Source organism: Chenopodium album, chromosome 7, assembly GCF_948465745.1.
Source record: "Chenopodium album chromosome 7, dcCheAlbu1.1, whole genome shotgun sequence".
In the NCBI taxonomy this organism is placed as follows: domain Eukaryota; kingdom Viridiplantae; phylum Streptophyta; class Magnoliopsida; order Caryophyllales; family Amaranthaceae; genus Chenopodium; species Chenopodium album.
In genome coordinates, this window is record NC_137840.1 from 31,551,728 (window position 1) to 31,574,702 (window position 22,975).

At 39.6% G+C, this 22,975-nt stretch overlaps 2 protein-coding genes across 2 annotated transcripts; one reads left to right on the plus strand and one right to left on the minus strand.

The window, feature by feature from the left end:
* Positions 1-3,723: 3,723 nt before the first annotated feature.
* On the minus strand, positions 3,724-4,206 carry LOC145640136 (uncharacterized). The gene has a single exon (XM_081691445.1). It carries the CDS (start codon positions 4,204-4,206, stop codon positions 3,724-3,726), a length of 483 nt encoding a protein of 160 aa, XP_081547571.1.
* Positions 4,207-12,512: 8,306 nt separating this feature from the next.
* LOC145638985 (putative E3 ubiquitin-protein ligase RHG1A) lies at positions 12,513-22,342 on the plus strand. Its single transcript, XM_081690070.1, has 6 exons — positions 12,513-12,830; positions 14,152-16,007; positions 18,365-18,415; positions 21,560-21,658; positions 21,738-21,881; positions 21,980-22,342. The coding sequence occupies exons 2-6, from the start codon at positions 14,241-14,243 to the stop codon at positions 22,109-22,111; spliced, it is 2,193 nt and encodes a 730-aa protein (XP_081546196.1). The 5' UTR covers positions 12,513-12,830; positions 14,152-14,240; the 3' UTR covers positions 22,112-22,342.
* Positions 22,343-22,975: the final 633 nt, after the last annotated feature.

Consider the following 22,975-nt stretch of genomic DNA (forward strand, 5'->3'; position numbering starts at 1 on the left):
GAATTTCTTTTGAGTGACCATTTAATACCTTAGATTTCTTTGTCTTGCGGAAACGCTTGGTACTTGCTTGGTCTTTGTGAATACGTGGTGTCTGGCGCTTAGGCCCATAGTTGCTTTGTTCATTGTGCTCGTGCTCTTGCTTTCTGTGTTGCCTTGGTATTTCTCAGATTGTCTTCAGTTACCTGCTTGCGTTCCTTTGGTTCTGCACAACAACAGGTTAGAGCTGACCGTTGGTGTTGCCACCAACGGCCCTCCGATGCTTAAGTTAGTACTGATCATTTTTTCGGAGCTAAGAAAACAAATATATACAAGTGCTCCTTTTTTTTTTTTTTTTTTGCATGAACAAAAACTCTAGAAGTGATAAAGTTTCAGATGTGCTGCGTTCAAGCTTCTGGGTACCAGCTTACCGTTCGTTGCAGCTAACCTGTAGGCCCCTTTGCCGATGACCTCCATGATTTGGTATGGACCTTCCCAGGTTGCCCCCAGCTTACCTGCGTTGAGCTCTTGGGTATTTTGAAAGACTTTCCTTAGGACCCAATCTCCTACTTTGAACATCCTAGCTTTAACATTCTTGTTGAAGCTTCTAGCTACCATCTGCTGATAGGTGGCCATCCTTATGTATGTTAGGTCTCTTCGTTCCTCCACGGTATCTAGGTCGTGTGATAGCTCTTCGTTGTTGCGCTCTGGTGTCATTAGGCCGTATTTGGCTGTTGGGGTGGTGAATTCTGTAGGTAATACAGCTTCACATCCATATACTAACGAGAAAGGTGTTTGACCTGTAGCGGTTCTAGGTGTGGTTCTGTTGGCCCAAAGGATTCTCGACAGCTCTTCTGCCCATTTACCTTTCTTGTCTTTCAGCTTCTTTTTTAAGGACCCGATGATGACTTTGTTGGTGGATTCAGCTTGTCCGTTTGCTTGAGGGTACCTAGGCGTCGAGGTCACCAACGTGATATTCCATTTGTCGCAAAAATTCCTGGTTGGGGCACTTATGAACTGGGATCCGTTGTCACATACTATTTCAGATGGTACTCCGAACCTGCAGATTATGTTAGTCTAGATAAAATTGATAACTTCTTTGTCTCTAACCTGCTGGAACGCATCTGCTTCAATCCACTTAGAAAAATAATCTGTTAGAGCTAACATATAGACCTTTTGGCCTGGTGCAGCAGGTAGTTTACCTACTATGTCCATGCCCCACCTCATGAAAGGCCAGGATGTTAGAGTAGGATGCAGAGGCATAGAGGGTTTGTGGGTGATACCTGAATGTCGTTGACAACTATCGCACTTGCGTACATACCTGTGATCATCTTCTCGCAGAGTTGGCCAATAGTACCCATATGTAAGTATCCTGTTAGCTAAGGTCCGTCCAGCTGAATGGGCTCCACATTCCCCATCGTGGAAATCTTTAAGGATTTGCTCGTAGCCATCTTCTTTTATGCAGTGCTGTAAGATGTCTCTGGTAGATTTTTTTGAATAAGACACCCTGTATAACCGTGTATCTGCTGGCTTTAAACCTTAGTGCCCTTGCTTTCGCTTTATGCTCTGGTTGTACGCCGTGCTCCAGATAATCAAATATGGGCTGCATCCAGCTGGCGGGATTGGTGACAGGTGCGACGAAGTTGGGTTCTTTAGGTTTGATCTTAACGGTTTGGCTTTGGGCAGGGATGGATGGTTTCAAGTCATCTGGGTCCGGTTTTACGGGTTCTGGAGTGTTAGGTTTAGGTGGTGGGTTGGTTGTGTCTACGGTAGGAGCTAGCAGATGGATCAAAGGGATGGATGAGAATTTGGATTTCCTTAAGGCTGATCCCAGGTTGGCTAGAGCATCTGCTTGTGTGTTTTTGTCCCTAGGTATTTGCCTTATGGTAAAAGTTCGAAATTTGGTTGCTAGGGATTTGGCAAAGTTTAGGTACAAAACCATTTTGGAGTCTTTGGCTGTGAACTCGCCATTCATCTGGCTTGCTACTAGGAGGGAATCGCAGAATACCTGCAGGTTAGTAACACCTAGGTCTTTCGCAAGATTCATACCTGCAATTAAAGCTTCAAATTCTGCTTCATTGTTAGTAGCTTTAAAATCACAACAAATAGCTTGTACCATCATGTCCCCCTGTGGTGACTTCAGCACTACGCCAAGACCTGCACCTCGAAAGTTAGATGAGCCGTCCACATAAAGAGTCCAGGTACCTGGGTTAAGGACTTGGTTGATTTTCTCAGATTCCAAAGCTGCCTGCTGCTCAAGATCAGGGCTGAAGTCGGCCACAAAGTCGGCTAGTGCTTGTGATTTGATAGTTGTTCTTGGTTCGTATGTGATGCCGAATCCGCTAAGCTCGATTGCCTATTTGCTCATTCGACCTGTTAATTTTGGTCTGTGAAGAACAATCTTCACAGGATAATTAGTTCTCACCCCTATGGGGTGAGTTTCAAAATAGTGGCGAAGCTTCCTACTAGCAACAATCAGTGCTAATACCAGTTTTTCAAGAGAGGAGTACCTGGTTTCAGCACTGAGGAGAGTTTTGCTTACGTAATAAACAGGTAACTGCTAGCTTTCAGCTTCCCTTGCTAGGACAGCACTAACGGCTTGGGTGCTGACTGCAAGGTAAAGCTGCAAGGACTCTCCATCAGCAGGTTTAGACAACAATGGTGGCGTCATTAAATAGTTTTTAAGGTCCTGAAGACCTTTTCGTGATCATCAGACCAAATAAAACCTTTATTTTTCTTAAGGACGTTATAAAACAAGTGACATTTATCTGATGACCTCGAAATAAACCTATTTAATGCAACTACTCTACCTGTTAATTTTTGTACCTCTTTCAGGTTTCTAGGTGATTGAATATCAATTACAGCGCGTACCTGGTCTGGGCTAGCTTCAATTCCTCGTTGAGTTACTATCTAGCCCAGATACTTACCTATAGCTACTCCGAATGAGCATTTTGACGGGTTCAACTTCATCTCGTACTTCCGGAGGATGCCGAAAGCTTCCTCTAGATGGCTCACATGATCAACCGCTTTTTTGGACTTAACTGACATATCGTCGATGTAGACTTCCATGGTGTCCCCCAGCTGGTCTTTGAACATTTTATTAACTAGCCTTTGATAGGTTGAACCGGCATTCTTTAGACCGAACGACATCACTTTGTAACAATAGATTCCTTTATCTGTCATGAAGGCTGTTTTCTCTTGGTCCTCCGGGTGCATCAAGATCTGGTTGTAGCCGGAATATGCGTCCATGAAGGTGAGGAGCTCGTGGCCAGCTATTGCATCTACCATTGAATCTATGTGAGGGAGAGGGAACGGGTCTTTAGGGCATGCTTTGTTTAGATCTGTGAAGTCGATGTAGACCCTCTAGGTTCCATTCTTTTTGCTGACGACAACCACGTTAGCTAGCCAATCTGGATATTTGACCTCCCTTATCTTCCCAGTATCTAGCAGCTTCTGAACTTCTTCATTAATGATCTTGTTGCGCTCAGGGACGAATTTTCTCCTTTTCTGCTTTACTGGTCTTGCGTTAGGATCCACGTTCAATTTGTGTGTGATGATTTCGGGGCTGATTCCTTTCATGTCTTGATGCGACCATGCGAAACAATCCGAATTTTTTTTGAGGCATTTGATTATAACATCTTTCTGTCCTGCCGTCAATGCAGCTCCAACTTTAACTTTTTGCTCTGGCTTTGACTCATCCAGCACAAATTCATCTAGGCTCTTGGGTGCTGGATTTTGCTGTAATTGCTAGATGGCAGGGCCATGGGGTTTCAGGACAAGCTGGTAGCATTCTCGCGCTTGCCTCCTATCTCCTCCGACTACTGCTACTCCCCATGGGCTTGGAAATTTGAGCAGTTGGTGATAAGTTGATGGGATGGCTTTCATTTTATGGATCCAAGGGGTTCCCACTATCACATTGTAAGCAGTCTTGCAGTCTATCACGTAGAACTTGTGCATTATATTAACCCCTTTGAGCAGCGTTGGAAGCTGAATCTCTCCTAGGGAATTTATAGGTTCGCCATTGAACCCGACTAGAACTGTGGACTTTTTGATGATATCTGATTCCTTGAAGCCGGCTTGATCTAGGGCATCTTTGAAAATTATATTGGCCGAGCTTCCATTATCTACCAGTACTCTCTTCATCTTGCAGTGACCCACATGGAGGGAGATCACCAAGCAGTCGTGATGCTCGGGCTCATTGAACCTGCTCTCATCGAATATAACTACCATATCGTCCAGCTTCTTTTCTTCATTACTTGGATAGGTTTGGGGGATGCTGGATGCTGAGGTACCGACTCTTGATATACGCTTTGCGCTGGAGTAGGTTAAACCGCTGATGCTAGATCCACCTGATATTGCTTGAATCACGACACCTAGGGTTGGCGAAGCTGGCGGTCCTGATGGGGCTTCTCGCTTGATTTTAGGTCCCTTTCCTTTCTTCCCGAGGAGATCTTTCAGGTAACCTTTCTTGAGTAGCCAGGCTACTTCTCTCTTAAGACTGTTACATTCGTCAGTCCTATGCCTATGATCTCCATGGTATTCGCACCACTTTGATTTATCCTTCTAGTGCTCAGGCTTGTCACTCTTTCTGGGCCATCTTACAGGTGGCCCGATATCCTTGAGGGCGTTTACTATCCCTACTACATCGGTATCAAAACCATACGAGCTGACATCCGGATAGTACTCTATTGTTGGCCTGCTGGGGCCTTCACTTGCTCCAGGTTCAGATATGCTGTTGACATTGCTGCGCCTCGGTTGCCAGCTACCTTGCCTGTTTCCGGAGTTTTGATTGTTGAAAGATTGATTCCCCGAATACCATGATGGTCTCCTTTCGACCCAGTTTCCGGCATGCTCGTCCTCTTCTACACGGACTTCAGTCATAACCCTAGTTCTGACTTCTTCGAATGAAGAGCATGGATACCTTGTCAGCTCATAATATAACCTGGATCTATAATTGAGACCCTTGCAGAAAGCCTCAATAGCAGTTGAGTGGTCACAATTCTTTATGCTGACCATTTCCCGATTGAACCTGTCCCAGTATTGCCGGGTTGTCTCATTTTGCTTCTGAACGATCCGATACAGGTCACTGCTCTGCTTATCCAGCTCTTTGCTGGTGGCGAATTGCTGATAGAATTTGTTTACCAGGCTGGAGAAGCTGGCGATGGTACCTGGCTTCAAGTTGATAAGCCACTGGAGCGCAGGTCCTGATAAGGTAGCGCCAAAGGACTTACACATGGGGGGTTCAATTAGCTCCCATGGTATTGATAGCTGCCACATTTTTTGCTTGTACTGGGCCACGTGATCTTGAGGGTCAATGGTTCCATCGTACATCTTGGGAAAGGAGGGAATGCTTAGCTTTGTGGGAATGCGCACTTTAGCAATTTCCTCCACGAAAGGGGATTCAACGAACCCATCACGGGATTCATAGGCTACGGGTTTGGGAGCACCTGGTAGCCGAGTCAGGAGCTTCATCATTTTCCGATTTTGAGCTTTGATAACGGCTACTTCCCTAGCCATGGGGTTAGACTCTTCACCATTCTGTTCCTCGTTACCACGAGATTTTTCTCTCCCGTCTTCTCCTTCAGACTCGTTAGAGGATACCAGGGTGAATTGGGGTATATCATCAATTTGAACCCTCTTCTTTTTATTGCTCTTGACAGATTCGAGCTCTTTGGACAGCTTCTCCAAGGACGCTTCAAATTCAGCTTTAAGCCTTGCCAAGGTTGCTTGGGACTCTTCTTCGAGCTTCTGGCTTCGCTCGATGGAGGCTTTTAGCTCTTCGCGCAGTTGTTCGATTAATGTGTTTGCATTCGGGTCTGGGTCTTCTCCCATGATGAAGGGTGGACCAGTAAATCTAACTGTATCCCCACAGACGGCGCCAAACTGTTTTGGTCAAAAAGCTAATTACCAGGTTCGACCTGGGTTACGTCAACTACAGCTAGATTAAAGTAACGAGGCCTGCTAAATTTGGATCCGCAAGAATGAAACAGGGGAAAAAGGGGAAGAAGACACAGAGGTGATGACGCAGAAAACCCCAAGAACAAGGGTAAAAACTGCGGGTGGCTATGAGTCCACCAATCCACTCAGTAATCAAGTTTTAGAGGTTACAATATAGGTTACAATTTAATAATTGAACGATAAAAATCTCTGATTATATTTTATGACTATGCTCTAATATTTTTTGTGATCCCCCTTGCTATGGTCGCCTCTCTCTCTTATATACTCAGAAAGCTTTCCCAAAGATCTTTAACGACACTTTCCCTCAACTCCTCTGATTTCGGGATTGAGGGCCAAAGTTGTTCCTCCTTTTTCTTCGCACATCCTGGTCAAGGGCTTCCTAGTTTGAACCAGTCTTCTTCAACGGCCAGATTGTAGAAAGTGGCTCCTATTTCCACGGATAGAGGTTTGACTTGAAGATTCTGGAGAATATTCCTTGCATCTCTGCTCAGCTTGCTTGGTTCCTAGACATCAACTTCGTTGTTACCTTCAACCTGTACATTGCCAACCTATAACCTGTAACCCGACTACCTGTAGAACATAAGAATTCCGAGGTGAAAATTTTAGCATAACAATTCTCTTCGTCACTTTTCAATGTATAAGTATTGTATTTTAGGTGTCTCGTCTCTTACCTATGGTTATATTCATATTATTTCCTAAATTTAAATACTCAAATTTACCTCCATATTTTCCACTCCCAATATACGTACCTTCATAGTACGGAGTACCAATTTCCAATGCAAATGTTCCCATTTACCAAAATATTTATATATCCTTACAAAAAACTATTTCATTTATCAAAATATTTACCTATGTCAAAAGCAAACATGTGTTGTAAAAAAAAAAAAATAAATAAAAGCAAACATGTGAATTGACCAACAAAATTAGTCACTCCCAAAATATACACTTTTTTTTTTTTTACAACAACTACAACCTTAATTAAACAAGAGGAAAAAATTAATGAACATCAAACGCAATGGCAGCAGCTACACTAGGAGGATACTCGTCAATCCACACTCTAAACTCATTATAATCTCTACTAACATTGGCAAGTTTGTGAGCAACCCTGTTACCCCTTCTCCCCACATGAGAGTACTCTATAGAAGAGCAAAGGTTGCCCAGATGCAGAATATCTTTCACAATAACACCCAAGGACGAGCTCTCGCATCTACTCTTTTGCAGCTTTTGAAAGAGAGTCAAATTGTCAACTTCAAGCACAATGTGAGAAAGCCCCGCTTCCAAAGCAATAGAGAAAGCATGTCTAGCCGCCAGCGCCTCAGCCACAATAATCTAGAAATGCCCCTTCATTTTACAGCAGGTCGCCACCATCACATCCCCTTCCACGTCTCTCATAACAGCCCCTAAACCCACCACATTATCATTGAAGCAAGCGGCATCTGAGTTAACTTTGTATATACCAGGTCTAGGGGGAAGCCAAGCATGCTTAACTTGCTGAGAGGTTCCCAAAAAGCCGCAATTCTCATTAGCTTTTGCATACTCACCCACCAACCCAACTGCCTTCAAGATGACATCCTCAATTTCAACTTTCCTATTCACGAAAAGTTGAGCATTTCTTTTTAGCCAAATGCCCCATACAATACACCAAAAAAGATCCCACCAACATTTCTCCTTATACAAAAGCACTAAAGATTGATACCAATCTAAAAAGGAAAGTGTCGAGCAGGGGATATCAAGCCTTAAAGGAGAAGCATACCAAATCATGCGGGCTTCACGACATTGAGCAAGAGCATGCATCAGAGTTTCTTCCGTCTCACCACAACAAGGACAAATCACATCAACACACATACCTCGCTTAGCAAGGGCATCCCTAACAGCAATGCTATTATGTAAGGCTCTCCAACCGAACAATTTTATTTTGGCAGGGACCTTCGCATTCCAGAGGTTGTTCCAGAAATTTGCATTCGGGGTACAGGAAGAAGCAGGTTGGTCCACCATCTTCGCTTTCATCTCAACATAATAAGCACTACGGACCGAAAATTCTCCATTCTTAGTATGATGCCAAGTCCACCCATCCACTCCCCCATAACGAGCAAGAGGGATTTTTAGAATTTCCTCAGCCTCCCAAGGCAAAAAGAATGTATTTAAGGCCTCCATGTTCCATTCCCCCTCACTAATAAGTTGACCCACTACTTCAGGTTTCTCACCATGTCTAGGCTGAGACGGAAGAACACGAAAAGAAGGGAGTGTTGGAACCCACGGGTCAGTCCATATAGCAGTAGACATACCATTTCCAACAAGCTTTCTTGCCCCCCTTTCGATCAAATCTCTGGCCGATAGAATAGACCTCCAGGTATAGCTGGCATTTGAAGTAACTTTCACAGAGAGGAAATCAGATTTCATGAAGTATTTCTGCTTTAAAATTCTCACCATCAGAGAAGGAGTATTTGTGAGGATCCTCCATGCTTGTTTGGCCAGGAGAGCTTTATTAAAAGCTTGTAAGTTCCTCATCCCAAGGCCTCCTTCCTTCTTCGAAAGAAAAGTACGTTCCCACGCAATCCAAGCCATCTTCCTTTCCTCCTTTCGTTGACCCCAAAAGAAATTCCGACAAAGTCTTTCAATCTCATTTTAAATAGTTGTCGGGATTTTGAAGCATTGCATTGCATATGTAGGAATTGCTTGTGCGACCGCCTTGATTAGAACTTCCCTTCCGGCTTGAGAAATGAAACCTCCCTTCCACCCTTTCAATTTTTTCCAAACCCGATCCTGAATAGTGGAAAAAACCCTCTTCTTAGAGCTACCAAGGTAGGTTGGTAACCCGAGATATTTGTCATGTCCCTCAACAGCCTTAAAGGTTAACTTCATCTGAAGCATATTTTGCTTATCTGGCTCAATATTTCGGCTAAAAGAGACCTCGGACTTTTCCATATTCAATTTCTGGCCTGAAGCAATTTCATAGGTGGAGAAAATATCCAAGACATTATCCACTTCCGCATCGTTAGCCCTTACGAACAAAAGACTATCGTCAGCAAAAAACAAATGGAAAATTGGATCCACATATTTTCCGATTTTTATGCCATGAATTTTTTTATTCGACTCTGCATCTCCCAAAATATATATTCTTATCATGTATACTTTCAAAATCTTTTTCATACTAAACGTAATTATAAAAAAGAGACGGACGGAGTATCATTTACCAAAGCCTTAGTTATAAAAGTAATTAATGTATATTTTGACCGTGGTTAACATATATTTAGACGGGGTTAAATGATTTTGGTTGTGTGGTATAATAATAATCCACTCACCAATGTCTCCACCACATCATGTGACTTGGGGAAGTTACATACCAATTCACATCCACACTAAATGATTTACATTTCACAGCATGTTTAATTGTTTATAATAATAATGGTGGTGGTTGTTTTGACAGAGAAAGTGGGAAAGAAAAGAAGACAGTGGGGAGACACAACACCATTTGGTAAGCGGCCCAAATTACTGACTTTTATTAGTAGGATACCCTTTTAGTTCTTTAAAATTCATTGCACCTAAAAAGAGATGAAAAAACATACTAACGTAGTAACGTTGTAACCGAAATTTTTTCATACTAAAGTAACATTGTAATCGAAATTATTGACCTTCTTTATTTTTATTGATTTAAATGATAGAAATATTACTTTGTATTTGAAATTTTTTTGTTGTTGGTCAATATGTAGACTGTATTTTACTATACTTTATCACTTCCATTGCTTAAAATTGATCCGATATTATCACGAATTTTAGGTAATTTGTATGATAAATTATCCAGGTTGTCGTTTAGAAATTGATTTTATATCATTTCATACGATAGGTAAATTATATGGTCCCACACCTCTACTTAGTTTTGGTTCGTTATCGTCTCAAATCATAGATAATTTCTAGGAAAATTTCACATTTACTATCAGGGAAAGGACCCTAATTCACATTTGCTACCCCTTTAATTTTATATTTTATTTTACTACCACCTAAATTAGAGTTTTTTAAAAATCACTACCACTTAACGGAATCCGTTACGATTTCCGTTAAGTTTATTAAAAAAAATAAAAAATAAATTAAAAAATAAATAAAATAAACCACCCTCCCCCTCCCCTGCCACCCCTCCCCCTCCCCTGCCACCCCCTGCCCTCCCCCCCTGCCGGCAGCCGGCGCCGGCGCGTGCCCACCCCCTCCCTTTCCCCTACCCTTACGCAGCCAACGCGAACCCCCCCTCCCCTTTTCCCGTTCTCGCTGCCCCGACCAACCACCCCGAACCGAAACCAAAACCACCCCCGGAATCCGCCCCCAACCCCGTTCCCTCCACCGAATCGACCCCCCTCCCCTTCCTTTACCGCGTTTTCGGCCTCCCCTAACCCTAAACCACCACCCCAAAACCACGAAAAACGAATTAAAGGGGGCTGATTGGTTTTCTCGTGAGGGTTGGTGGTTGATCGGGTGGCTAGGGTTTGCGATTTAATTTGTGGCTGGCTGGAGAACCTCCGCGCTGATGGGTGAATATATAATGTTCGAGCTGGAATCGGGCTGGGAATGGGGCCGTTTTTTATTCGTGGTTGTGTGAAGGTGTTCGCTGGAACCGGGCTGGGAAATGGGTTTGTTCTTGGTGGTTGTGTGAAGGTGAGGAGGTGTTGGTGGCGTTTGGGAAGGAGGTGGGCTGCTGGTGGAGTTTCGCGGCTGCCGTGGGATTCTTTGGGCGCCGGCGTTGATGGGAAATGGAGGTTGGATGGTGGCAATAAGGGTGGTTGAAGATGGAGCGGTGGCGGTGAGGTGGTTGGACGGTGGTTGGGTTTCACTAACGGAAATAGTAACGGCATCCGTCAAATGGTAGTGATATCTAAAATTTTGGGATTTGGGTGGTAGTAAAATAAAAAAAAAAATTAAAGAGGTAGCAAATGTGAATTAGGGTCCTTTCCCTGATAGCAAATGTGAAATTTTCCTAATTTCTATGATAAATTATCCTTGTTATCGCTTAGAAATTGGTTCGTTGTCACCCCAAATCTTAGTTAATTTATATGGTGCCACACAAATAAAAGGACAAAATTACATACTTAATACAAATTTTTTATTTACTTGATCAAATCCTCACTAAAACAACTAAAACTTTAATATGACCAGCTAAAACAATCTTAATAACACTCCTAAATATCATATTATGTAGTATAAAATCAAACAAGATTTCATTACATTACTAATTCCCCTCACATAATCTCCTTTTTTATTACATATTTACATTTACAAAAAAGTTAAAAAAAAATATATATCAAAGACGATTTTTACAAGTTTGAAAAAATGTATTTGCTTAAAAAAAATGTAATAAATATGTTGGAATTGGACATAATTTTGGTAAATTTAGAGCTATCAAAAGCTGACCCGACCCGAAATCGATTATTAACCGACCATTTGAACCCGAAAAAATGGAGACTCAAACCCGACCTGAAACTAACCTTGACCCGAGTATGTGAGACCCGAATCCGAATATGAACTGACCTGAAAATTACCCGACCCGAATGTAACCCGTAAATTAATGACCTGAATCGAACCCGACTTGAACCGAAATTGGCCCAAACTTGAAAATTCAACACGATTTGTTACTAACCCGACCCGAAATCAACATAACTTGTTATTGACCCGACCTAAATTCAACCCAAATTGTTCTTGACCCGATTTCAAATCACTTTAAATTCAATTTAGACCACCTTATTATTGTTGATCAAAGCATTTTGTCTAGGGAGACCAAGTCATTCTAGGCCAACAAAAGAAAGGAGCATCATCCCCAATTTTAAGAGTATGGTCAGGGGAGATGATTATCTTCCTAAATTTTAAGCTATAGTTCCCTAGTATGTTGCCATATATATTATAGTCAAAGGAAATAATTAGCTTGATAAAAATGATAATTATCTATAATAGTTAGTTGAATCCGAATATGACCCGACTTGGAAATGACTCGACCTGATTGTGACCCACAAATTATTGACTTGAACATAACCTAACCTGAACCCGAGAACGATCCGACTTGGAAATGACCCAACCTGATTATAACCCGCAATTAGTTGACTTCAATCGAACCCGACTTGAACCCGAGAATGACCCGACCTGATTATAACCCGCAAATTATTGACTTGAACCGAACCCGATTGAAACCCAAGACTGACCCGATCTGATTCTAACCTGCAAATTATTAACTCGATCTAAACCCGACTCAAACTCGAGAATTACCCTAACCCGTTTTAACCCGTGAAAACCCGAACTAAACCCAACCTATTGTTCACCCGACCCGAACGTAACTCTACATGTTATTAACCCGACTTAAACCCGACCCAAACCCGACAAGACCTATGACCCGACTCAAGCATAATCCAACGCCAACCTGACCCGCATAGGTTATGGCATTAATCCGAATTAACCCGACTCAATCTTACCTGATCTAACCCAACCCGTTTACCGGAATATACAAGTGTAGGTAAATTGAAGATTTTTTTTTTTTTTTTGAAATGAATAGGTAAATTGAAGATTAATAATGTCTCCCACTCTCCCCACCCCTCTTTAATCCCCTCTCTCTTTCTTTGCACCTTGTTTGTTTTTCAATCTCTCTCTTCCTCTCTCTCCTCATCTTCCAACCCCTTCAACCTCTCTCTTCCTCCTATTGCTCAGTGGGTTTTGTGTTGTCTTCTTTCTCTCTCTTCGTTCTTCTCCCTTTTTTCTTCTTTTTAGAGAAAGAAAGAGAGAATTTTTCAATCAGTAGGTTTTGGATGACTTCTTATCTTACCCATTTTTGATTTTCCCCCTTCACCACCCTTGTTTTCTGCCAAATTTTGTTACTTTTTATTTTTTATTTTTTGGGAGTTTTCGAGGCAGATCCATTTGTTGAGGTATGTTCTTCATATTTTTAATTTTTGATTTTCTTTCTGATCATCGGCTGTTGGTTTTGCTGTTTGTGTTTTGTGTTCTTTGATTTAAAGTTTTTTTTTTTTTTCTTTTTTCTTTTTTGTTTTTTTTTTTTGGTTCTGGGATTGGTTTTAGTCCTTCGATTTTAAGCATTTCTACTTGGTTTTTTTAGACCGTTATTTTTTTTTCATTTTTTGAAATTTGTTTTAAATTTAAGATTTTTATGTATGATTGTAGATTATTCAATTTACTTTATTTTATTTATTTTATTTTATTTTTATCAAGCAGTTATGAAGTCTCTGAATCTGTTAGGACCCGATTTGAAATACTGTATGATTATAATTTTCCAAAAGTTTCAACCTTTTTGAATTTTGGAGGTGTATCTGCCCATTTTTTTTGTACAAATTTGTGTGGGTGTGAAAAAATACTAGTTTGAGGGACTTACTTTATTATGAGTAATAATTAACTAGGTTTCCTGTTGTGTATAATTAAAGTTAATTCATTTATCATGTTGGGATTGGTTGTTGCTGCTTATTCTGTGGGATGTTGCTGTATATATGTGAGTATTTTTTTTGATTTATCATGTTGGTATTGCTTGCTGCTGCTTATTCTGTGGGATGTTGCTGTATATATGTGAGTATTTTTATTGATGATTTTCTTTCTTTGGAATGTACTAGAGAAAAGCTGTAATTTTTACAGTGAATGCGGATTTCGATGGCGGGATAGAATGTTGTTTATAAGTGATGTACATTATATGGTGCTGGCATAAATTATAGTGACGAACCTTGGAGTAGAATATTGTTGGTTAATTGAATCTACGCGCATGGTGGCTGTCTTGGTGGGGTATAGTAGTGTAGATAGCTTGAGGGGAGTTATATTCTGGTCTTCGCTTGTTAGCGAACTTTTGAAGATCATACTGTTTAGTTGTGCAAGCGAAGCAGCAAGCCTTTTGGGACTAAGGCTTTGTTGTTGTTTGTATGTATGATTATGTATCTTTCCTTTATAGTCTCTTTATTATTTCTCATTTTATTATCATTGTGCACGAGTTGATAATATTTGTAAGCTCTAATATTAAATTTGTACTTTTTTGTTTTGTCTAGCAATTTTCTTGTAATTTCCCCATCATTTGATATATATCCTCTCAGTTTCTGTACGTGCTTGGGACTGGGAAATCTTATTTTAATCTTTACGCGAGGTTGTTTATTTGATTAGTAATTTGTTTGTATTAAGCTATGTGGTGCCTTATCACTGAGTTGATTTTGTCCTCATTAAACTTACTTTGTCTCATTTTATCTGTGGTTGCAGTTTGAGAAGCTTCAAAATACACCAGCGGTTGTTCTTTGATTTCTCCTGCAATATTTAATCATTGTCTAAAGAAGAAAGCACAGGCTGTGATGCAGGGACAAAGGAGTACCATTGGTTCCCTGCCTGATTCAATAAATTTTGATTATGGGTCTCCATCAAGCAACGTGGGTGTAGATCAGCAAATTTGCTGGAATAATCTCCGGAATTCTGCTGAAAGCAGGTTGTCTGATTATAGGATTTCTGCTACTAGTTCAGATACATATATGGGTGGTGTAAGCCAAGACGGGAGAAACTTTAATAGATGGAATATTGGTGAATCAAGTTCTACTAATCCTCAGAACCTGGTTAACTATGATGATCGAATGACTCAACGTGGATGGTCTCCTTCATTGAATGGCTCTGTTGGTGCTGCATTAAGGCTAGAGGAGCAACGATATGAGCCTACAAATTTTGTTTCACACACTGGTGTAAACTTAAACCTTAGCAACAGCCAGGTTGTAACTGGGCCCTCTTATGTGCGAACCCCTGACACTGAATCTGCTTCGCAAAATCGTGACTTAACTGACGGAAATTTTCATAGTGTTGATGATTGTATAGACTGTCCTAATTTGTCGAAATCTATTGGCTTTGAGAGCAAATTTCATTCTTCAGCTAGTAGCTCTTCTGATCCTTTTGCTTCTTCATCTGACGGTGGTGGTTTCCTTGTTGAAGAAGATGAGGGTAGGCCTGGTTGCTCATTGGATGGTCGTCGTCTTTCTTGTAAGAGAAAGACTCTTGAAGGAAATGCTGGACAGTCTTCTACTAGTGGAAATTGCTTTGCAAGGGCAGAAGGTGGCATGTGGCAGGCGGTTCCTCCTCGCTATGATGCCAGCAGCAGTGTTAATGTATCCATTTCATCAGAAAGTTCTCCGAGCATTAACCCTCCTGAACAGGTCAATCCCCGACTTGGATTAGGTATGGGTGGAGGAGTTCCTGCCGATAGTCTTCGTCCTCTTACTGTACCCGGAGCTTCAGAAAGCACTCAGAGGAACTATCGTTTGAGGGTGAATCCCTCAGTACAACCAGATTCTTTGCCAAATAATTCATTTTCACCCACTCCTGGTAGCAGTGTTGCCCGACGACCTGATAGCTCATCAGCTTATCAGCCATTAAGGTTTGTGCCGATAACTCCTCTTGATTTGATGTCACCAAATCCCCTGGAAAGCTCAGTTCCACAAAGTCAACCAGTCATTTCGCGTGTATCTGCCCTTCGGCGAAATATGCAATCTCACAGGTGGAATGGAGCCACTAATTTACAGGCTGGAAGTTCATCAAATTCTGCTCCTTCTGGTGGGGATACTGTGTTGCCTGAAGATTTGAACTCTAGAAACTTGTCGAGAAATATTGCAGAACATCCTATGTTTGTACCTCCAGTAGAGCCTAGAAATTCGTCTCAAACTCCAACGAATTGGAGTTTAAGTAGTGGTACTGTTGGTATCTCTAGAAACATTCCATCGAGCTCTCGCACCGGGTCTGCTTCAGCTTCCCATACTACACCAGGACCCAGTTGGGCCTCTCACCGCCATCCTTCATCACAGTACTCCCGTAGATTATCTGAATATATTCGTAGATCATTATTATCTGCAGCTGGGTCTGACATTGCAGGCCAGAGCAGTAACAGTGGCCAACTTCATTCAGGTCCATCTTCCTCGCAAGATGGTATACTTCCTTCTAGCGGTGGAAACCAGGGGCATAATCAGTCACACTCCAGGTCCGCATTGTGGAGTGAAAGGCAAGGTGATGGTGCTGTTGGGATTCCTTATTCTTTGCGGGCCTTAGCAACTGCTGGCGAAGGAAGAAGCAGGCTTGTATCTGAGGTTTGTTTGATATTCTGCTTCTCTGTGGTTTTAAATATGTTTTTTTTTTTTCGATTTTGATGATAGATATTTTTTTTTTTAAATAATAATGTCTGGTTTGGGGTAATTCTCTTGGTGTCAATGTCGCATGGTACCTGTGTTTGGATTGTAAATTAATTTCCTATTGAGGCCAAACTGTTTACCCTAATAGTACTCTTTTTACAGCTCCTTGCATGTTTGGTTGGTATAATTATATGAGCCAAAATTACACCACTAATAATGTTTCAAACATTAGGAATCTAGTTTAAAACATCTTTGAACTTTTCAAATGATGTTAAATTCTCGGAATCCTCCATTCACTTATCCCTCTTTCCCTTCATCTTATTTTAGCCATTTCTTGTGTGTAAATTGTTTGATGAATGATTTTGAGCTTGCTGTTGTTTAAAGGCATTTATTAGTTACAAATGTTTTGAATCACACCTTGCTTTTACTATTTTAATGTTGATGAAGCTGTTATACTTAATATCGTCGGAATTTATATGTAAGAAAACCTTGTGATGAAACCTGTTCACTATTTTTTCACAAAGTATACAAGGTGTATAAATGTACATTTGTTATGTTAATATATAAATTTATGAAAACAGTTTTAATTGTGTAAATACCAATTTTAAATTCGCAATATGCCAGCAATTCATGCTATGACAGCCAACACTTAGAATGTATCTAGGAGGGATAAACCATGTATTATAAAGAGTGAGCTAGGGAAAGACCTTTAATGAGTTAATTTTAATAAATATACAAAACACTTTGTTTTTATAATTTGTTTATTTTAGTAATTACAGAGTAGAAATCTTTCTACTGATACTATAGCAAAGAGAGATCAACGAGGCCGAGTGAAGTGGATAGCTAATTAAAAGGAAATATCTGAGTGAGAGAGACTGTGCACGTGATGGAGGATAGAAGATAGAGTGTATTGTGAGGAGTGGGATTAGAGAGTGGGATTTCTATATGATAGAAATGGTGGGAATTTAGGGAGTACTACATCTCAACATAGGTTTGGTTTTTATCTTTCTTTCCCCCCCCCCCCCCCCCCCCTTTTTTTTTTCCCTTCCCTGTAATTATATGGTTTTTAAGGTGTTGTGGGTTATGAACTTGTTCAAATTGGGCCAATTGCCTGCTCCATTCAATGTAAAATAGGAATTAGATTGTCATGTTTGGTTATGGAACCCTAGTTTTGACCTGATCCATCTAGGTTGTTGTATCGGGTCAACTTTTGCTAATCTAACCATAGTATACTAACTACCACGAGTTGCTTTGGAAGTAGCCTATTGTACGTTAATTTGTCTCTCAATCCTTTGTCTGGCTTCATTTATTTTATAATGAAACTCGAACAAAAATACTGAAGTGATTTATTATTGAAAAATATATGCTGGTTACCCATGATTGGATATTCTGTTAATCAATCAAAGCCTTAATCACATAAGTGGGATCGGCTACATGAACCAAAAGTGATTATTATATGACCTCAAACTTTCAACTATTACAGTTATTGTTTATGGAGGGAGCTATATGTTGCAAGGCTTTGAGAATTGTTATGCCAAGTAATAGGATTTGTCCAGAAATTATTTCGACTGAACTTTGAGATCTAGTTTCCAGGCAAAAATTGTTTTTTTTCTTCTGCTTTTGGTTAGATGGCATTCTGTGCAGCAACTCCTAATAAAATCGATCATTAGTGCTTTATAGAGAAGTTGATAGCAAAACTTATGTTTTAGTGGTGGTGGTTAATGTTGTTATAATTACCTTTGCGCATCTTAAATTTTTTGGCAACTAATAGAATTAGATTATCTTTACCTTCAGCTTGGTTCTACTCTTTATTTTGCTGAGATTCTTTTTGCTGGATTGTATTTGCTGTATCTGTCATAAACTCATTGTAAACTATCATCTGACGTAAATTTTAAAAAGCTAGGTGAAAAGATTATGTACTAAGGAATATTTTCTTTGATTCAAAGAATGAGTATAAATCTGATGTGAATGTTGATGTGTCTATTTCCTTGGTAATTCTTTTCTCAGATCTTTAAGATTGTAAGATTCATTTCTATTACCCTATCTTTCTTAGGCAATTATTGGCAGTTTTTTCTTAGTGTGTTACAATTGCTTTTTTGATGGGACATAAACTTAAATCCGATGGATGCATGAATATTTGCAGTAATTATAAGATGTGCTCTTTATTAAAGAGTTAATGGTTCCTGTCTGTTTCCGTAGAATATATGATTAGATAAGGTGCAGTGTGATTTGTTTCACTGTTTTGTTTTATGTTGCTATGGTATGAAATCTGGATAACTATAATCTGAAGCTGATGTTTATTGTTTGTGGAACAGCTTCGTAATGTCTTGGATATCATGCGTAGAGGTGAAGGATTACGTTTTGAGGTTAGCTTCTCATTTCAATTCTGCATAAGTGTAAAATCTTTTAACAGCTTTTATCTCATGCATATCGCTGTAGACTCATATACCTGATAATGCTTTCAGCTATAGCTTTTGATGGCCTAGAATTGGATTGTAAATAACATCTGGATGCTCATTTTGATCTGAATTGTTTTCTTATGATAGTTTTCATTAATTTATTGTGGCTGAATATGCTTCATGGACAAGGTTAATGTAATGTCCAAATATGAATGTTCACAAGGAGAAATAGGAATAAACTTAAACTGCCTATCTAATTTATAAATAGACGGAGGGCACTATTTTTGAAAGGGCTGCTGGGCTGGGTAATAACCAAAGTAATTGGGCACTAAGGTAAAAGAAAAGAGACCGTAGGAATTTCAAGGGAAAGGGCTGGGTATTAACCAAATCAATTGTTCCCTTTCCCTTAATCGTCAAACAATCCATATTATTCCTGTGCATTGATCATTACACTTTATAATCTTTTTAGGATTTGACGATTAGTAATGGATATTTCTAGGCCATGCAACATTGACTCTTAGAAATAGGGTGTCCATTTAAGTGAACAACTTTAAATGGTTTCATAAGGAATTTGCTACATATTTCTAGGCCATGCAACATTGACTCTTAGAAATAGGGTGTCCATTTAAGTGAACAACTTTAAATGGTTTCATAAGGAATTTGCTACATACCATTTTTAGATGCAAGGACAAATTTAATTAGCTCTTATATGAATTAGAATGTACCTGTGCTAATGCATGGGATGTATTCTATGTAAGCAAAAACAATCTTAATTTTTGGGGAAGTTATCGAATACATAGCTATTCGGGATTTTTTTATTAGTATTATCTTTATTAGTTTGGTGTTTGAGATAAAAAGTCAACAATTATTTTAGAGTTTTACTTGACTATTTACAATTATTCAGAAAAAAAAATAAAAATACATGACCATTTACAATGAATTTTGAACAAATATCTTGCTTATCATCATTTAAGATGAACATTTCATCAACCGTCCTTCGATTTTGGCCATCTTAGTTTATTTGAAATTCCATTGGTTGAATAATCCAACCTTTTAATGATTCTACCAAAATGATTCAACCTTTTGATTATTTTTGAATAATCCAACCTTTGCTAACCGTTCTCCCAGCATGTCTCCCCATCCATTCAACTAGGTGCCAATCCACATGTCACTTCCTTGTTGGTTAAATATTTTATTTTTAATTTTAAAATAATTATTTTAATTTTAAAATAATTATTTTAATTTTAATCTTTTAATTCTAATTCTAATAATAATTAAAAATAAAAAAGCCCTCCTTCTTTCTTCCTACTCCTGCTCCATGGCCACCATTAACCGACCCTTATCCACCACCGCCACTTCCATAGCCACCACTAACACTATCCACAACCTGCCTCACTTCCACCACCTAAGCAGAAAAACAGCCACCCTTTTCACCACACCCAGAAAAGCTCTTGCACCACCCCCACCTCCATCACCACAAACCTCAAAACCCCACAACCAACATAACCTGACCCCCAACCACCACCACTGGCCTACATCACCCCCATCCATGACTCACCCCAAACCCACGACCATGACCCATCTCCACCCCTAATCCACAACCCAACATCAAAGGCACCAGCCCACCACCCACACCACCTCACCAATTCCTATTCCTACCATTTACACGAGCACCACCACCACAGCCACAACCAACATCAAAGAACTAACATCAACATTTCTAAATGAGGAGAGAGGAGTTGTAGGGGTTTGGGTTTCTTTGGTATTACCATTCATTGGGGTTTTGAGTTTTGGGGTGGTTTCTGGACAAATAGGGTGGCGAGAGGGGTGGGTAGCAGTATCTAGGTCGGAAGAGAAGTTGGAGAAGGGGTCGATTGTGGTTGTGGGGTTGAGGGAAGATGGGTGGCGGTGGTTATGCTTGAAGGTAGGGGTGAGCAAACCGGGTACCCGGTCAAAATTTTAGGACCCGGACTTGGAATTGGTTTGAACCGGGTTTTAAAATTCGGATCCGGAATTGGAATTGGTTCAACCAAGTCCTAAAATTTAGGAATTGGTATTGGAACCACCGGGTACCCACTTATGTATGTAATTGTTAAAATATAATACAATTTATAATTCTTATTTTAGTAAGGTTCATTTTTAGCGTTTAATACTTAAATTTATATATGCATTAAGCTATTTGTATTTATGTTAGGTATTAATAGTACTTTTTTAATTTACAATTTAGATACTTTCAACATATTTTTATCATTTAAAATTTATTTAGTTTAGTATATATTAGGTAACCGGGTACCCAATCGGTTCCGGTTCCAAAAAGTTGAGAATTGGAATTGGAATTGGAATTGGAATTGGTTATAACCGGGTTCTTAATTTATTACCTGAATTCTGCTTCCGGACCCGCCGATTCCTAACCGGATCCAGTTCCAATCCCGGGTACCCGGAATTTTTGCTCACCCTTACTTGAAGGTGGAAGGGTGTTAAAAAGGGGAGGAAGGAGGAGGAGAGAGATAGGAAGCCATTGTTGATGGTTTGGTAGTGGGGGGTTAGGCTGCCATTCGTTGATGAAAGTAAGGAGGAAGAAAAATGAGTGAATAGGGGAAAAGAAGTAATTTTTTTAATTTTTTTACCTAGGTAACCGGTCACATAGGTTTACTAGAAGAAAATGGGTAGCAAAGGTTGGACTGTCTAGAAATAATTATTTTGGATTATTGGTTTGGATTATTTTGGGAGAATCGGGCAAAGGTTGGAATATTCTTCTTAAGTTTTCCATCATTAGTCACCATCATTAATAAAGTGTATGTCTTTGATTGTAATAGAAGATGGTTAAGAATTAAAATTATTATGAAGTACTTTGTAGCAATATTAGTTGGATTATATGTTGCTGTATAGTCTCATGTGTATTACTATAGATTATATCACTATATTGCCAATTTGCTTACCTTGAGTCATTAAAATGTTTATGCTAATGCCACAAACTCTTAGAAACTAAGGGTGCCATGCAAAGGAAATTTCATTTGAACCTTAGATTAAAACCACCATGAGACAACCAGCTTTTTGGAAGAATTCTGTTCTGTATATAACTTAGAAACTTATTTATTTTATTGTTTGCAGGATGTTATGATCCTTGACCAATCAGTCTTATTTGGAATGGGTGATGTTCATGATCAGCACAGGGACATGCGACTTGATGTTGATAATATGTCTTATGAGGTAAAGTATATGTTCCTAGTCATGTAGTCTACAGACTAATTTACATTGGCAAGGTATGTGATATTATGTTCAATTATAGGAGCTATTGGCTCTGGAAGAGCGCATTGGGAGCGTTTGCACTGGATTGACAGAAGATATGATTTTGAATCGCATGAAGCAACGCAAGTATATACATACTATGAGTGATGATCAAATTGAGGCGGAGCCTTGCTGTATCTGTCAGGTAATAACCCTTTCCATCCATATGCATGTTTGAACATCAAATCACTTATGATTATAATTTACTAATGCTTTTTAAATTTTTTTTTCTTGTTGCAACAGGAAAATTATAGTGATGGAGAAGACCTAGGCACTTTGGATTGTGGACATGATTTTCACCGCGAGTGTGTTAAACAATGGCTGTCACACAAGAATTTGTGCCCCATTTGTAAAACAACAGGTCTAGCTACGTAGAAAAAAAACACCATTTGTTTTTGAAGTCAGTTGCTTCCAAAAGGAATGCAAGAGTGGAACAAGGTAAACAACATCCGAGTTCAGAAGTCTGTAGATTATTGTTTGTTTACAGACTTTGTAGTTTGAATCATTTGATCGGCTAGAGAATTTCCTTATTCTTACATTATAATTGGTAATGTTATGTACTGTAATTCATGATTTTATTTGGCTGCATCTCTTTCATTTGCTTTAGTAACTTGTTTATATAACACTCCTGTGCTTGTTACGATAAATCATACTCGTACTTCATAAACGAGCCAGACCCCATTGATATCTTATATCAACCAAATCGTTGATATAATGGCAATCTCGTAATACGTTGGAAGTTAATTCTCAGACCCACATGAAAACTAGTGGAATGTTGACAAGTACTCCGTTGGAGCAATTTTTTAATCAAATCTTGTAATGGTATTGATATGACAGAAAATTAACGCCGTTTGATCTACTTTCTTGAGATCTAAAATTCCAGAGGAGAGAGAATAACAAATAATTATCTTCATAAGTGGAAAGGATGATCATCGGCGGTGGATAATTCGGTACAACCCCGCTCAAACACTCAAATCTGATTAATACTTCTATTTTCGTCATTATTTCGTCTGGTTGTGTTGGAGTACGTGTGGAGTGCAGGAGAGAGATTATGCAAAATTTTGATAGTGAATCCTTTGTGTAGATCCTTATCAAGGTATTATAGCTGAACTTGTGATAAGGTTCAAAACCTTATCTGAGTAATTCTCCAGAAATTCAATTAGAATTTCCAGAAAGAGAACTTGCAGCTAGGAAGAAGAATATTGTGTAACAGAATAGAGAGAGAAAGGGAGAGAGAGA

Bases quoted from the DNA above. Each gene is read 5' to 3' on its own strand.
- LOC145638985 (XM_081690070.1), top strand. From the start codon at position 14,241: ATGCAGGGACAAAGGAGTACCATTGGTTCCCTGCCTGATTCAATAAAT. The intron at 16,008-18,364 runs GTTTGTTTGATA...TTTGTGGAACAG, and splicing joins GAAGCAGGCTTGTATCTGAG to CTTCGTAATGTCTTGGATAT. The intron at 21,659-21,737 runs GTAAAGTATATG...GTTCAATTATAG, and splicing joins TTGATAATATGTCTTATGAG to GAGCTATTGGCTCTGGAAGA.
- LOC145640136 (XM_081691445.1), bottom strand. From the start codon at position 4,206: ATGGTAGTTATATTCGATGAGAGCAGGTTCAATGAGCCCGAGCATCAC.